Here is a 17,760-nt window from a genome sequence, read left to right on the forward strand (position 1 = left end):
AATTTGTTGGTTATTTACAAAGTGTCATCTATTGTATTATTAGTTCTACTCTTTATTTCTAACTTATACAGTTATGGTTAACTTAATTATTGTCTTTGTCCTACTATCCTTAGTAGTCTTTCATTGTTTTTAAAAACTCCAATTTATTTATTTTTGACAATGAATGCATTAAATGCTACATATTGACCACTGATAGAATTTTGGCTACTTAGTATTGGGAGAGTCATTTTCTAATTTTTTTCTCACTTTTATATTTAGTGTCTCTGTGCTTCCTTGGGGGCTCAATTTGCTACTTGATGAAATATAAACTGCAGTAGTCCTGTCTTTCAGTCATGGTCTGTGGGCAGTACCCTGAAAATGTCTTTATTTTGCTTCCATTCTTGAATCATGGTTTAACTGGTATAGAGTTTCTGTTAAGATATATTGGCCAGACGCGGTGGCTCATGCCTGTAATCCCAGCACTTTGGGAGGCTGAGGCGGGCGGATCATGAGGTCAGGAGATCGAGACCATCCTGGGTAAAGCGGTGAAACCCCGTCTCTACTAAAAATACAAAAATATTAGCCGGGCGTGGTGGCGGGCGCCTGGAGTCCCAGCTACCGGGAAGGCTGAGGCAGGAGAATGGCGTGAACCCGGGAGGCGGAGCTTGCAGTGAGCCGAGATCACACTACTGTACTCCAGCCTGGGCGACAAAGTCAGGCACTGTCTAAAAAAAAGGAAAAAAAAAAAGATACATTTCGTCCGCACTTTGAAGTGATTTTTTCATTGTCCTTTGAAATCCCTTGCTGCTGATGTGAAGTCCGCTAGTTTGCTGTTGGTTGGATTGTTTTCATTTGTAAGCAATCTCTTTTTCTACCCTTTTTAAAGCTTTTCTTTATTTCTTTTTCTTTTCAGAGATAAGGTCTGGCTCTGTGGCCATAGCTCACTGCAGCCTCAAATTCCTGCGCTCAAGTAATCCTCCCACCTCAGCTTCCCAAGTAGATGGGAATACAGGTATGTGCCACCAAGCCCAGCTCCTTTCTCAAGCTTTAAAACAACAACGAAAACAAACAAACAAAGGAAAAACCTTTGCATTGTGTAATTTAGATTTATTTTGTAACCATGTTGGATTAAGTATAATTTTTATACTGAGGACTCCTCTCTTTCTTTAAATCGGGGGAAAATAAAAACCAAAATAACGATAACAAAAAATTTTACAATGAGTAACAAATAATAAGCCATGATAAAATAGCAGCAAAAAACTAGTAAATACTAAATAGATGCCTTTCAAAATTCTGTGTCTGAATTTAGTTGAAAAAAATCTCTTGGATTAAAGCAGAAATCATAAAGAAAATCATTTGAATGAAAACATGAGTATCAAAATTACATCCAACATTTTTTGCTTCATCTCATTTTTTAATTCTCTGTTTCTTGAATAGTCAGATATATTTTGGCATTTGCCTTTCTATTATCCAATGTCTTTACTTTTTTTCCTTTTAACTCTCTCTGCCTCATTCTGAGAAATTTCCTCATGTCTAGATTGCATTTTGTCTGTGTGTGTGTTATATGTATTATATACTGTAGTCTTTTTTTAAAAATTTTATTATTATTATACTTTAAGTTTTAGGGTATATATGCAGGTTTGTTATATATGTATACATGTGCCATGTTGGTGTGCTGCACCCATTAACTCGTCATTTAGCATTAGGTATATCTCCTAATGCTATCCCTCCCCCCTCCCCCCACCCCACAACAGTCCCTGGTGTGTGATGTTCCCCTTCCTGTGTCCATGTGTTCTCATTGTTCAATTCCCACCTATGAGTGAGAACATGAGGTGTTTGGTTTTTTATCCTTGTGATAGTTTGCTGAGAATGACGGTTTCCAGTTTCATCCATGTCCCTACAAAGGACATGAACTCATCCTTTTTTATGGCTGCATAGTATTCCATGGTGTATATGTGCCACATTTTCTTAATCCAGTCTATCGTTGTTGGACATTTAGGTTGGTTCCAAGTCTTTGCTATTGTGAATAGTGCCGCTATAAACATACGTGTGCATGTGTCTTTATAGCAGCATGATTTATAATCCTTTGGGTATATACCCAGTAATGGGATGGCTGGGTCAAATGGTATTTCTAGTTCTAGATCCCTGAGGAATCGCCACACTGACTTCCACAATGGTTGAACTAGTTTACAGTCCCACCAACAGTGTAAAAGTGTTCCTATTTCTCCACATCCTCTCCAGCACCTGTTGTTTCCTGACTTTTTAACGATCGCCATTCTAACTGGCGTGAGATGGTATCTCATTGTGGTTTTGATTTGTATTTCTCTTATGGCCAGTGATGATGAGCATTTTTTCATGTGTTTTTTGGCTGCATAAATGTCTTCTTTTGAGAAGTTTCTGTTCATATCCTTCGCCCACTTTTTGATGGGGTTTTTTTTTTTTTTTTTTTTTTTTTTTTTTATGAGTGAACTCCCATTCACAATTGCTTCAAAGAGAATAAAATATCTAGGAATCCACCTTACAAGGGATGTGAAGGACCTCTTCAAGGAGAACTACAAACCACTTCTCAATGAAATAAAAGAGGATACAAACAAATGGAAGAACATTCCATGCTCATGGGTAGGAAGAATCAATATTGTGAAAATGGTCATACTGCCCAAGGTAATTTACAGATTCAATGCCATCCCCATCAAGCTACCAATGCCTTTTTTCACAGAATTGGAAAAAACTACTTTAAAGTTCATATGCAACCAAAAAAGAGCCCGCATCACCAAGTCAATCCTAAGCCAAAAGAACAAAGCTGGAGACATCATGCTACCTGACTTCAAACTATACTACAAGGCTACAGTAACCAAAACAGCATGGTACTGGTACCAAAACAGAGATATAGAGCAATGGAACAGAACAGAGCCCTCAGAAATAATGCTACATATCTACAACTATCTGATCTTTGACAAACCTGACAAAAATAAGCAATGGGGAAAGGATTCCCTATTTAATAAATGGTGCTGGGAAAACTGGCTAGCCATATGTAGAAAGCTGAAACTGGATCCCTTCCTTACACCTTATACAACAATTAATTCAAAATGGATTAAAGACTTACATGTTAGACCTAAAACCATCAAACCCTAGAAGAAAACCTAGACAATACCATTCAGGACATAGGCATGGGCAAGGACTTTATGTCTAAAACCAAAGTCTAAAACCAAAAGCAATGGCAAGAAAAGCCAAAATTGACAAATGGGATCTAATTAAACTAAAGAGCTTCTGCACAGCAAAAGAACCTACCATCAGAGTGAACAGGCAACCTACAGAATGGGAGAAAATTTTTGCAACCTACTCATCTGACAAAGGGCTAATATCCAGAATCTACAATGAACTCAAACAAATTTACTAGATTGCATTTTTAAATTCAAGTTTCATATTCAAATGCAGTGTCAAATTCCTTTTTCTTTCTTTCTTTCTTTCCTTCTTTCTTTCTTTCTTTCTTTCTCTCTTTCCTTCTTTCTTGTTTTTTTAAACAGAATCTTGGTCCATTGCCAGGCTGGAGTGCAGTGGTGTGATATCAGCTCACTGCAACCTCTGCCTCCTGGGCTCAAGCGATTCTCCTGCCTCAGCCTCCCAAGCAGCTGGGACTACCGGTGTCCACCACAATACCTGGCTAATTTTTGTATTTTTAGTAGAGACAGGTTTCACCATGTTGGCCAGGATGGTCTCGATCTCCTGACCTCGTGATCCACCCACCTCGGCCTCCCAAAGTGCTGGGATTACAGGAGTGAGCCACCACACTCGGCCAATTCCTCTCTTTTTTGTAGTGTACAGTTTAACCTGTCAATTGAGTCTTTTTAAAAATTTTAGTGACTCACTAGAATTTTCAAGTCTAGAAATCAATGCCACTTAATGCACATTGCTGTTAACTGTGTGAGCTTGGGTTAATCTCTTCTTCAGTTTTCTCATTTGTAAAATGGAGATAACACTAGTTTCTTCCTTAAGGAGTAACATGTTGCCATGATCAAATAAGTTAATATATGTAAGCTGTCTTTGAGATGCTTTAAGTAGGATAAATTATATATTTTTTACATTGCATAGAAATGAAAAGTTTAGTAGGTATATTTTGGGGGCTTACACTCTTTCCCTTCCACCTCTTCAGAGACCTTCTCATTTCCTGTAAGTTTTACAAAAGGATGATCTTAATTCTTTACCAGGCAAAAAAAAAAAAAAAAGCCATTTTTTGTTTATTTACCTTTTTTCAATACTTACAGAATATTTTATTCTTAAAAAAATTATGTCTAGGTGAGGATTTCATTTAATGAGTTTTCCTTATTAATATCTACCAATGTGTCTTGTCTTAATATCTTTTTCAAACAAGGAAAATTTCTTTTTGCTATACATCTAATTGCTTTTCTTTTGCTATATTTTCTTCTTAATTTCTGTAAGCTTGTTTCTTCATCATCTATAAAATAGAGAAAAATGCTACTTACCTCGCAGCATTGTCCTGAAAATTACTCATGATAAAGTATGGAAGGAGTCTAGCCCTGGGTGGCATTAACAAATCATATGCCTCCTTAATAACATGACCGAAAGGCATGACACCACATTCTTAAAGGGGTCCTTGCTGTCTGTATTTCAAATATTTTCTTCTTCTAAGTTTTCTCATATTTTGAGTTATTAAACAACAGAGAAAAACTGAGCAGAGGAACTGGCACATTGTTGACACTAAGTAAATGGTAGTTCTCCTAGTCCTTATTTTTATGAACTGGAATTCATACATTGTCTTTTTAGTATTCTTTCTATGTATCTGTCATCATTCTTACTATTTACATCTGTTTTTCTTCCTCTCCATATGATGCTGCTTTTCAGTTTTGTCTTTTATGTCATTAATTCAACTCTGCTCACACTGCAGGGGGTGGGGGGTTGTGTGCTTTGTTTTGTTTTTAGTTTAGTTATATCATTAGAAAACCTTGGGCAGTCTCGTCTCTTTGCCTTCTGTCATGGTGTGCTCTTCCTGTCACAGTGGCAGACATTTCACTTCAAAAGCAATGTCCTTCTGCACCTTTCAAAGCACACAAAAAAAGAGTTTCTGAACATTATGTTTCTTTGGAGGATTTTGTTTCTAAAGGATGAAATTGCTCCTTATCAGTAGGAAATGTTCTTGTATATCTTGAAATTAATAACCTCTCTCTTTTGCACTTGTGCCTCTCTAATCAATAGCTCTTATTTTAATATCATGTATTAAAGATTGCTTCCCATAGCACAGTCAACTTACCAGAGTGAGTTGAATATAGAACTCTTTGAAAAGGCAGCTGAAATTTTGTTTTTGGAGTTTACTTTTTCAATGTTTTTGTGACTTTCTGATAGAAGAAATTTAAAGTCTCATGATATAAATTATCATAAAGGGTAGTTTGGGTATAATTTCTATGTGACATCGATTCTGTGATAATTATTTTTTGGCTGATTTATGTCAAGGGATACCCTGTTATCAGCAGAGATTTTCTCCTTTGGAGTAAAATTATACTTAAAGGCAATAGTCTACCCAAGCCTAAAATCTATTCAAAGGAAACTAGACTCAGGAAAATTGCCTGCATTTTCTATGCACCATCCTTGGTATGCTATTATTCAAATTACCTGTATACCCTTATGAGGACACAGCACACAGAATAAGCATACACTGTTTTCTCAAAGTTGTAATTACAAGCCTTAGGAGCTATCCTATAAACTAAATCTACATGATAAAGCTTTGGTTATCTTCCTATTAGTTATTGATTCCACTAATGGAAAAGAAATTGAGAATTTCTTTCCTTGGGTATTGAAATGAAATTCCTGAGTTCCGAAGTTGTTTTCTTTTAATTGGGAATGCAATGGACATAAAAATGCTCCTGAGAAGAGTGAGACTCCTTGAATATCTGAGCTGAGGAAGGCTCTACAAGTCAAACAAACCTTAAGTCAAAGGGCTGTGGGCTTGTTCTGCCCGTGTGGTCCACTGTACTTTAATTATGGAAGTGGAAAAGTTGATATAAAAATATTTTTTTAAAGAGACCATTTTCTGTATGGGTTAATTCAACTTTTGTGCCATCAGTGAGCCCTGGGGCAGAAACCCATACCTGTGACGTGTCCAGCATCACAACAGGTTTTGCATAGATGGAAAGAGTGTAGCATCAGCACTGATCATGGTGAAAATGGACAATGATGAGTGAAGTAAGCTCCAGGGTTTTAATCTGATAAGAAAAATATTATTAAACATTTAATTGGGGCCTATTTTTGTGTGAGGTACTTGCAAAGATGTTAACCCACTTAGTCATTATGGGCATCCTGCCAGACAGGTATTGTTCTCTCTTATAAGTCAGGGAGCTGAGGGTCTTTGGTTCAATAGAAAGCCACCTGGACTGGAGTTAGAAGTGACCAGATCTTTCACTTAATGGTGGAATGGCCTTGGGGAGGTTGCTTATTCTTGGTCATCATTGTGGACTTGGCCCTTATGACGCTGAAGGCCCTTCCAGCTCTGACACCAATGGTTCTAGTTTATTCCACTGCTTGCTAGTGTATTCCACACACAGGTCAAAGACATTGCTGGCAGACATTGTGTGTTCCTTCACGTTTATGTGATTGTGGTTGACAAATAAACTCATTCTTTGTGTATGCCAACTACTCTCTTTAGAATAGACCAGAGCCCAATGCCCCACCAGGAGCTGGCTCAGAAAAAGCTCCAGAGGCTACTCATGGCTGGCTTGGAAACCCGTTCTCTGAAAGAAGCCAAAGAAAGATGCCAGTTTGCTCTGCAGGGGAGAAAAGGCCTCATATAGGGTGGGACACAGGCATTCTGTGCTACTCATTCTTTAAGACCAAAGGTAATGATCAACATGCTATTTTTGGTGCCAGCCATGGCCACTGGAGTTACTACTCATTAATACTATGAATGCAACCTTCAGATCCATTATGCAGAAGATAAAGGCAGCCAATAGAGCCACAAGTGCTGACTGTGTGACTCAGGCTACAGAAGGAACTTCTGTAGGAAGGGCCAGCTGCTCCCTTCATAGAGACACTTGCACAACCAGGACTTTGTATCATTCTCACTATTCACATAAGACAATGTCTCTCATTTACAAACAGAGCAAGGCTTCTAAAACAGCAATCTTAGCAGCTATCAGTGCCCTAGGGACTATTTTATGAAAATGACTTTGTGAGCCCTATCTATATATTTACACTTTAAACATTAAATTTACTCACATGTAAGCTCTTGTAGAACACATTTGTATGACATATCCAAAGAGATGTATAAACTATCTGATGAGGCTATTTACTTACTTTAATAAATGAAACGAAACACAAAATGCTTTGAAGACTTTAAAAAATATGAAAATCCCATCATTTCCAGCACCTCAGCAGATAAAATCAGGTGGCTAATCTGGATTTCTCAGCCAATTACTCTTATGTAATAATGGAGTTTCTGAGAGCCTTTCTCTGCATAGTCATATAAGAACAATATGCAATATCTGCATTTGCAGACTGCCTTTTTTTTTGTTTTTGTTTGTTTGTTTGTTTTTTGAGACAGAGTCTCACTCTGTCGCCCAAGCTGGAATGCAGTAGCATGATCTCTGCTCACTGCAACTCCACCTCCTGGGTTCTCCTGCCTCAGCCTCCCGGGTAGCTGGGATTACAGGTGCCTGCCACCATGCCTGGCTAATTTTTGTATTTTTAGTAGAGACAGAGGTTCGCCATGTTGACCAGGCTGGTCTCGAACTCCTGACCTTAGGTGATCCGCCTGCCTCGGCCTCCCAAAGTACTGGGATTACAGGTGAAAGCCACCATGCCCAGCCTGCAGCCTGCCTTCTGACTGGCAGTAAGTTTGCAGGACCCCAGCAAAACATTCTTATAGGGACAACAAAAGTGGAAATATATTCCTTAGACACTTTATAGTGACAGAGTGTGGTCATACTTGGTTTAAGAAATAAGATATTCTTCGTGATGAACAAGCATTAACATTTCATGCACAACAAAACCACTCAACTCTATACCCTCACCTATTTCCTATTGGTATCTTCTCCTTATACCACAGCAATCTATGCAGGATTCCTGGTTCTACTGATCAAGTAGCCTGATGAATTCCCCAAGTGTAAATATCAACAGTTAATAAATCAATTTTCTCTTTAATGGGCTAGAGGAGATACTAGTTCTGTGCAACTGGATAAAGACATTCTACTTCACCAGAACTACCAGTTTAGTGATAAACTGGATAAAGGCATTATCCAAACACCCTTCTATGTGCTAGGTGCTTACTGAGACAGAATTTACTCTAAGAGTATTTGTGTGTAAAAAAATAGGCATGGACTGTGTTGCTTTTGCAATTTAATACCCATTTCACCTCAAATATATGGCAGAAAGAACTATAAAGTTGCAAATATAAAGCTTTCAAAAGCAAAACATATTCAATCTCCCTATCCCTCTGTAAAAGTCTGGAATTCTCCTCAGGCATCCTTTAGATATGCTATCTAGATTTTAAAGTGTCCTTTCAATCCTCTTGTTGAATGCTAACCCCAACCTTCAGGCTGCCCTCACTTCCAATGTGACAGCAACCCTATACCCCTATCCTGACAGAAGGATGGTGGCATTGCCAGGTCCCTATTTCTCCCCCACCTTAGCTGGACGGACATTGTTGCCTTTCAGAGCAGTCAGAACTCATCATTGTGACCTGTTTTAATCTGACATGTGACTCTTCCACATTTACCAACTCCCCTACAACCTTTTCCTTCCCAGCATCTGTAGTGGCACTAACTTCCTGTTATTTCAGTAATTAAGATAGTCACTCCCAGACGAGATTACTTCACAATATCTGCAGTAGACAAAGGCTGAAAGAGGAATTCTCCTATATTCTAGAGAGGAAAATGATGCTTGACCTTTCAGAACAGAAAGGATTGTGTGGGCAAAGGAAAAGATTACTAAAGTGAAAACATCACAGTATTTGGGTCCAGATGGGCTTGGTGTCAAATTCTTGCTCTACTACTTAGAAGTTGTGAGACTTTAGAGAGATTATTCAACTTTTCTGAGACTTTGTTTCCCTATAGGCAAGCCAAAATAAAATGTCTCCTTGATAGGATTCTAGTGTGGAGTAGGAATCATAAGTGTCAAATATCTTGCTTACTATAGGTCCTGATGTTTTTACAATCACAGTGATTATCATGGTGGTGATGGTGGAGGTGTTGGAGATGGAAGAGGTTCTGGTGGAGGCAGTAGTGAAGGAGGAAGGTATTGGTCAAGGAGTTGCTGTTGGTGGCGGTGAAAGTGGTAGAGGTGTCATCAGTGCAGTAGTGGTTATGATGTCTCCAAGTCACACATAGAGGAACCCCAAACTTCCAGGGAGATTTCTGAGAAGAGGCTTCAGTTAGTATGAGCTATGGGAAAATAGATTTTCCTTAATTTTCTAGGCAAGTAAACCTTGAATAATAGTGCAAAGTTAGCATGCAGAGTGAAAAGTGAATTCAAATTTGGATGCAGATTTCACTGTGCACATAAGTGATATTAGGAAAATGAAAGAAAAAATTTTCGAGGATGAAAACACCCATCCATCTTGAATGCTAAGTTTATATCACTTAATAATGGTAGGAATACAGGGAAAGAATTAGAGAGACATGTACCACACACACACACAGGTAAATATACACACACAACTGCACACACTCACCTACCTTCTTTTGTTCAATTAACATTAGGAAAGAAGTATTATCGATGCCATTTTACAGATAAGAAAGCTGAGGCTCAGAAAAGGCAGGGGGCACTGTAGGAGGCTTACAGGCTTTGGCATATGACAGATATTGCACTAATCCTTTGATTTCTATGTATCAGTTGTTTGGCTTTATCTCTCACTCTCCTCAAACTGCAATTTCTTCATCTTTGATAATGATGCCAATAATTGTCTTGCAGAATTGCTATGAGGAATAAACAAGATATGTTTTTGGTCTACATCATTGGCAATGTCATATAAAGAATCTAACACAATACTTGTTATTGTGTTTAACAAAACACAATATAGAAAGTTTAACAAAAGTCCTGCTTTCCATTATTCATTCATTCACATTTTAATTTATTCTTCCATCCATCCATCTATCCATATATATATTTATATATATATAAAACAAGGTGAGGTCTCTCTCACTCTGTTGCCCAGGCTAGTTTTGAACTCCTGGGCTCAAGCTGTCCTCCCACCTCAGCCTCCCAATGTGCTAGAATTACAGGCATGAGCCACTGCTCCTGCCCTGGCCCCATCTATCCTGTAATCCATCCAGCTCGGCTATACTATATGAAAATTCAAGATCAGTTTTAGTCCATGCAAAGGCTCCAAAAATTGCATCAGTTGGAAATTTTGGATTTCAAGAATTATAAAACCTGGCCCAAATCTACATAGGAATTTTATTGCTTAATGTAACTGAAACATCCAACTGTAGGTCTAGCTTTAGGCAAGGCTGAACCATGGGTTCAACTGGTGTCTCTGTGACTCAGTTTCTTTCACCCCCATCTAACATAAAACCCTGTAAGCTGGCTTCTTTCTTGGTCAGACTCTCTTTTAATGATTACAAGATCAGTAGTTTCTGAATACACATACTCCCACTTTAAGTCCAGAACAAGGATAAGATTATTTTCACAACAATATAAAGCCCAGGATTTGACTTCCAGGCAGGATGATGGATCCATTTCTGAACCAGTCACTTGCACCAGTGAGATTGGTTACTCTGTTCAGCTTCAACCAGTTTCTGATTGCCCCTGAAGTATCTGAGGCAAGTCCCGCAAACCACATGCTCTGGAGAGGCAGGAGGATTGCTTGAGGCCAAGAGTTTGAGACCAGCCTGGGCAACATAGTGAAAGCTTGTCCCTGCAAAAAATTCAAAAATTGGTTGGGCATGGTAGCATGCACCTGTGGTCCTAGCTACTTGGGAGGCTGAAGAAGGAGGATCACTGGAGTCCAGGAATTTGAAGTTTCAGTGAGCTATGATCGTGCCATTGCATACCAGCCTGGGTGACAGAGTGATACTGTCTCATTAAAAAAAATTGTCTTCCTTTCTCCCTATCATGTTGTATAAAATTTCATCATTTGAGATTCACTCATTGAGAACTGTAAGCATTTTCCTGTTCAAGAGCTTCTGGGAAAATTTAAATACCTCATGGAGTTCTGTCTTCATCTTCCCATACTTTATTGACAAATTATTCCAATGTAGCTACAGTTAAACAGGATAAAAATAAAAGTTACCTCAGAGGAGAGTCATAAACGTTGCCAAGTTTGGTCCAATTTCTTTATATTGTTAACATTCAATAAGAAATAACCATTCTATCTGTCATTATCACTATTGTTATCATATACAGAACTCATACAATTCTCAGAGAAGCTGTGCTAAATAGATTAAATAGATTTTCCCACTTTACAGCTGAGAACAGAATGGGGGCTAAGTGAGCCTTCGGGTAACTTTCTGGTCACACGTCTAGTCGGAGGTATACACAGGAGTTGCTTCCCCCTCTGTTTGAAGTTCAGGCCTTTGTTATTTTTGCTGCTTTACTCTTCTGATTGCCAAACCCCCCAAGCCAAACTTAACTTCCCAGGAAGAAGGCCCGGTCTGAGCAAGTGCCGAGCCAGCCACAGGGCAAGTGGCCTCTAAGTGCTTGTGACATGAAACGATGAAAATCACTCACACCATGGATAAAGAACCTGCCTGGATCCAAATGTGGACACCTGAGAGTTCCTGGGACTTATAAAAGTGGAAGCCATTCTGTTTGCCCAGGCATCAAAGGATGCTAGAGTTACTACCATGCATAATCATCCCTTGTGCACCCACAAGTGCACATAGTGAAACCTTGCCCCTGCAAAAAATTCAAAAATTAGTTGGGCAGTTGGGTCCCTGCTCCAGAACCAGTCCTGAAAGAACCTTGAGGCAGCTTCCTAGGAGCCTTTGGCCAAGGCAGAAACACTGAGGGCTCCCTTCTCTGGAGTCTTGAAGTGACACACAGATTCTAGTTCCTTTTGGCTGGGCAAGCCCCTGTGTTTGGCTTAGGGTGAAATGTATACCACACATCTGGCCACTGGAAAGCTGGGGAGGAACGGTGTGGTCAGCGGGGCTGCAAGGCCATTTCAGGGCGGTTAAGCTGGAGTAACCCGAGTATGGCAGGGCCTGAGTCATCCTGGACTCAGGAAGCTCCCACTTGGGCGGAGTCTGACACCTGAGCTCATCTGTGGCTTTGCCCTGGCTGGCCCTGCCCTGCCCCATCTTGTCCAGTACAGCTCAGCCCAGCCAGCCCAGGCTGGGTCCTCCTGGGTTCCAGCCTGAAGGAACTGAGCCCAAACTGCAGAGCCAGGAGCTCTGAGCAAAGGCAGTGATGTCAGCAAGGGTGGGGTATGATGTGTGCACAGCCCAGGGAGGTATCTGTTTCTGGGTCCATGTGTCCATGTATAAACCCACTATCCTTGTGTGCACCTCCCTGTGACTGTCTATGTGGACATTCTGGGCATCTATGCATATATTTGTGTGAATGCCTGTGGGTGTTGTTGGCTTATGTGTCTGGGCACATTTTCCCTGGGAAATAAAAGTATAATTGCCTTTGTCACAAAATTTGATTGGTTAAAAAGCAGCAGCTATAAAGAGGTTGAAAAAAAATCTCCCTTTTGTGTAAAGTCTCATGCCGAGGGCTGAGGGAGATTTAGGAGAGTGAAAAGAATCAGCCTTTAAACTTAGGAAATGCATAGTCACCTGGGTCACACACTTTCCTAGGAAAACTGAGCTCCTGCTCCTAGGAATGTTTGTGCAGGACCTAGGACGAGATGTCAAGGAATGGCGGTCACTGTGGTCGAGGTTACCTGAGACATCAGCCTGGGGCAGGTTGGGATGGGGAGAAGAGAGTTGCATGGCAACGATTTATTCTTTTCTCCAAGTGTTGACCCCCTTTGATAAATACAGAAATGTTGTTTCTTCCTTTCATAACATCAAAATCCAAGGTATTTTAAAAATGCATCAAAGCAGTAGGGTGAAATGTTTTTGTTGTTATTGTTGCTGCTGTTGTTCCCCACCTCTAGCAAAATCACACAGACTAGTAACACTAAGATGGGACATCCTGGTATATGGTCCTTCCGGCTCCCTCGTGGGTCTCCTCTTTCCTACCTGGTGATGCTTGCTGGTGTCTGAGAATGCTGCTCAGATTCAGTGTGGGATGGAATCAGGCAGCCTCCAACTTGGGCTAAGCCATCACGGGCCCCTGCTCTGAAAAAGGTGGATATGACTTAAGAGAAAGCCCCTCAACTGCAAATGAGGAATTCAGGACTCAGAGAATGGAGGTCACTGAGGATTAACAGGAAGTTTAGAGAATAAAATGAGATACTTGTGAAGACTCCTTGAAGAAAGGAAGAAGGATAAAAATAGGGAGGAAGAGAGAAAGAAAAGAGAAAGAGACAGAGAAAGAGAAAGAACAAATAACACCAGATAGTACTCTGATGACACATCTGGAGAAAGGGCTTGGGACCTCTTTCTGTATCTCAAGTTACTCTGCAGGCTCCCTAATCAACTTGGCTTGCACAGCCTGTGGTGTCTCATCTGTCTGCTTAGCACCCAATCCAATAATGATAAATTCATTACCAGAGCAATAACAGCCCCACCCCTGGTGCACCCTCTGTTGTTCTCTGATAAACACCAAGAACAGGCAAGAGCCTATGTTCACTTTATTCACCACTCCAAAAAAACTTGAGAAATTCCCTTGAGGTCTACCTCTTAGATATTGAATGGAATTTTACATCTGTTACACAGGGAGTTTCCGGAGAGGCACTCAAAGTGTCCCTTGTGGAACCAGACACAGAACCTTGGATCCCAAATGTACTCAGTGAATACTTAATAAATGCATGATCACTTAAGGCATCCCACCTAGAGAACTGCCACTTTAGCCTGACAACTCTTATAGATTAAAAGTAAGGCCCCAGATAGAACCCAGGAACCACTGCCACAAGATTGACTCTGGCATCGAGGGTGTTCAACATGGCATATTTCCAACTCTAATACAACTGCTGTAAGCCCCAGGGCTGTGTATTTAGTGCATGGGCACCTGCAGAAATAGCAGGGCTCTCCTTACTCTTTTCACATACTGTGCTCAGTCATCTTCAGTGAGCATTTGACTCTTGGTTTAGTTTAGAAGATATAAAAGTAATACAACTAAGCATATGGTCCTCCTAGTGACCCACATTCCATGGTGTGTAACAGTACCTTGGGCTTGGTGTGGACAGGCCATTAAAATTTCAGGAAGGTCGAATCACATGTGGGCTCCATCAGATTAATGAGGGAAAGTCTCCCATCTTCTGTTAGACATGGTTTCATGACACTCACAGAAAATGCAGGAAACACCTATCACTCTGTGGTCATCTGCATAACAGAGCAACCCAACTCTCTTGACCATTTGTTGATGGGTGAGTAGAGAACAGGCTTGGTGTTCTCTGGCCACCATGGTTAAAATAGGAAACCTCCCTGTACATTTAGACCAAGCTTCTGGGAACCCGATAGAACAAAATGGTGCCAAGAACTTAGCAAAGAGAGATTGCCTAAAGCTCCCCAGCTTCTTAGAAAGCAAAACCGCCTATCACCATCTATCACCATAAATGGCCTGCCTGAACTGCTGGTGCCTCAGCCTGCACCATAATATTTTATTCAACTACCAATTCATTACACACACATCCTGAAAGCAAATAATGTTAATGTAAATAATTTGGGAAGCATTGTTCCATCTGTTGAAAATGTGCAGTAGTTGCTTTGCCCCTTGTCTAAACTGGGGCGGCTACTTTCAGGCAAGTTTGGGAGGTAAATGAACTGTCTGGATGCTTTTCTTGGCAGTCTTTCTTATTAGTGGGAGGTGGCAGTAACGAGAACATGAGGAAGACGGAAAGTGTTTACTTAAAGTCATGGCCAAATGGCTAGGGAGAGTTAAGATAAATCATAAGCTGTCAATGATGACAACTTCAGACTGCTACTAGTTCACTCCTGTTTATGGAGTTTCAGATGCTACATTTAGAATGTTGAGGAGTTTATTAAAGTCGTATTGGTAGAAGTTGCTGATTGTTTAGACGTCAATGTTTGAGGCAAGAGGCAGCACCTACCGAGACTAGGAATGATGAGTGTACAAAGCCCTTATCCAGCCATTCCAGGTGACCCTCTGCTTGGTGAATGGGTAACACTGACTCAAATTTCCCTTCAGAACTCAAACTATGGGCCGGGTGCAGTGGCTCATGTTTGTAATCCCAGCACTTTGAGAGGTTGAGGCAGGTGGATCATGAGGTCAGGAGATCGAGACCATCCTGGCTAACAAGGTGAAACCCCGTCTCTACTAAAATTACAAAAAATCAGCCAGGTGTGGTGGCAGGCACCTGTAGTCCCAGCTACTCGGGAGGCTGAGGCAGGAGAATGGCGTGAACCTGGGAGGCGGAGCTTGCAGTGAGCCGAGCTTGCACCACTGCACTCCAGCCTGGGCAACAGAGTGAGCGAGACTCTGTCTCAAAAAAAAAAAAAAAAAAAAAAAACTCAAACTATGGATCAGCTTGGGCTTTCACTACCAAAAAATATTGAAGGGCCAAAGCCAAATGGATAAAAGAGCCTGGTTCTTTGCTTTTCTAATTGCATTTTTTGTTTGTTTCTTTTTCTTTTGAGATGGAGTCTTGCTCTGTCACCCAGGCTGGAGTGCAGTGGTGCAATTTTGGCTCAATACAACCTCTGCCTCCCAGGTTCAAGGGATTCCCCTGCCTTAGCCTCCCAAGTAGCTGGGACTACAGGCATGTGCCACCACATCCGGCTAATTTTTATATTTTTAGTAGAGATGGGGTTGGCCAAGCTGGTCTCGAACTCCTGACCTCATGTGATCCAACCACCTTGGCCTCCCAAAATGCTGGGATTACAGATGTGAGCCACTGTGCCTGGCCTCTAACTGCATTTCTTATCCAAGGCAGTCTTGCTTGGGTGTTGACTCTTGAATTGCAGCTTCGAGGTTGGTGAACGTGAACAAAAGGCCAGATTCTTCTGAGGTTAGCTAGTGTCCTCAACAGTTTTTCCTCAGACTCCTCTCTGAATATATACCCAATCCAAAGATTTGGCTCTTGTGAACCTTCAGTGTTTATTTTACGAAACTGCAATGTCTTTCTCTGTTCTTTGAACTCCCTCATAGAAAGACTGTATGATCAGTGGCAAATGCAGAGAACGTGTACTTCTTTTGCACACAAGGGCAATGAAGAGCTGTAAAGTGCTCCTCCATGACTTGCATATTCCTTTTCTGTAAGTGTCTCTCAAACTTGTATTAAATGCTGGCCAGGGCCCAGAAGGGTCAAAACAATCACAGCAAAAAATGGTGAAGCTGTGATGATAGAAGCTTGTATAAATTATTGAAAAGGGTGAAGGTGGAGAGAGTTCAAATCTCTGAGGAATTTGGGAAAGATGGCACTTAATTGAGATTTTGGAGGTTGGGTAGGAGTTTTCCAGATGAACAAGGGAGGTATGGTTATTCCAGACAGAGGAAATGGCATGTGAAAAGGAAACAAAAAACATGCTCTGGTTGGAGAATTGCTTAGTAACTTAGTGTGCTTCGAGAATGATTTACAATGGACAGTGGTAGAAAGTGAATATGATAATTGATTGTAGGTTTTTAAGAATGGGAATAATGGACAAAAGGAACAACAAAACAGCAGCATGGAAAACAAAATAACTTTCTACCTCTTCCTTTTGTCTGCACCAGAATACTGCCTTTCTTTCAAACATTTTGGAAAAGACAAAATCACCCAGAATTTCAAATCGTAGATTCTTTGGAAAGAGAAGATTGATTTCTTTCTTCAGAAGGAAATCAAACTAAAATAATCTGGGGTGTTTTATCAATAGGGTTAAAATTCTGTGTTTTCAAGTAGGAGAGATGAGGTTTGAAAAGAAAACAGGAGGTTTCAGACATAACCAGTAGCATGAAAAGTTAACGTGGGAAATCATAATGAAGGGGGTGGGAAGAGTTAGATGTATCTTCAGTACGCACCTCCCTCATCCCACCTGTTTTGAGTTGCACCAAATCTCCTTAAAAGATTATAGTTCTAACCGCCAGAACCTGTAAATGTGACCTCATTTGGAAACAGGGTCTTTGCAGAGATCAAGTTAAGATGAGATCATTAGGGTGAGCCCTAATCCAGTATGAATGTGTCCTAAGAAAAGGAAAAATCTGGACACAGAGACACACCCACACAGGGAGAATGCCATGTGAAAATGAAGGCGGAAATTATGGTGATACTTCTACAAACCAAGGAACGCCAAAGTTTGCCAGCAACCACCAGAAGCCAGGAAAGAGGCACAGAACAGACCCTTCCTCATGGCCCTCAGAGGAAACCAACACTGCCGACACCTTGATTTCAGATTTATAGCCTCCAGCAGTTTAAGAAAGTGAATTTCTCTTAAGCTTCCCAGTTTGTGGCACTCAGACCCAGACAACTAATACAGCATCAGACTGTGGACTCAGCTTTGAAACAGCCTTGCTGATGGGGAGAGAATTCAAGACAGATGGGAAATAAGCATCCAGGAGCCAAGAAGCATGGGGCCCTGGATGGTTCTGCGCAGCATAAGGTGACTGTACAGACCATGGCTGTCTATGTTAGGCCAGTACATGGCTATTTGATACTATTCAAAGGAAAATCGATTTTGTGATGATGAACCTGAAAGGGTTTTAGATGGATGAGTACTGTAGAGTTCAAATAAGTGTTTCATCAGGGATCAAAATAAGTTCTTTTTTGACTGAAAAGAAATATATACATAT

At 40.7% G+C, this 17,760-nt stretch overlaps 1 protein-coding gene and 1 long non-coding RNA gene across 14 annotated transcripts in view; one reads left to right on the forward strand and one right to left on the reverse strand.

The window, feature by feature from the left end:
* The window catches only part of LOC134807944 (uncharacterized), a 359,665-nt gene that overhangs the window by 260,168 nt on the left and 81,737 nt on the right, over nt 1-17,760 (forward strand). For 12 of the 13 annotated variants that reach the window (XR_010149620.1, XR_010149618.1, XR_010149616.1 and 9 more), the window contains one exon: nt 893-991. Coding sequence is in view for 5 of the 13 variants with exons in the window: in XM_063790090.1 (XP_063646160.1) it covers nt 893-991 (99 nt within the window). In the remaining 8 variants the exon portion in view is untranslated. Of the gene's footprint in view, nt 1-892; nt 992-17,760 lie in introns of those variants that run through there. The other variant, XM_063790095.1, reaches the window with a different exon arrangement.
* The window catches only part of LOC134807945 (uncharacterized), a 430,365-nt gene continuing 420,922 nt past the window's right edge, over nt 8,318-17,760 (reverse strand). Inside the window, exon 4 of the long non-coding RNA XR_010149622.1 lies at nt 8,318-9,899. This is a non-coding gene — a long non-coding RNA (uncharacterized LOC134807945). The remainder of the gene's footprint in view (nt 9,900-17,760) is intronic.

The sequence above is a fragment of the Pan troglodytes genome, chromosome 12, assembly GCF_028858775.2.
Source record: "Pan troglodytes isolate AG18354 chromosome 12, NHGRI_mPanTro3-v2.0_pri, whole genome shotgun sequence".
NCBI classification, from domain to species: Eukaryota; Metazoa; Chordata; class Mammalia; order Primates; family Hominidae; genus Pan; species Pan troglodytes.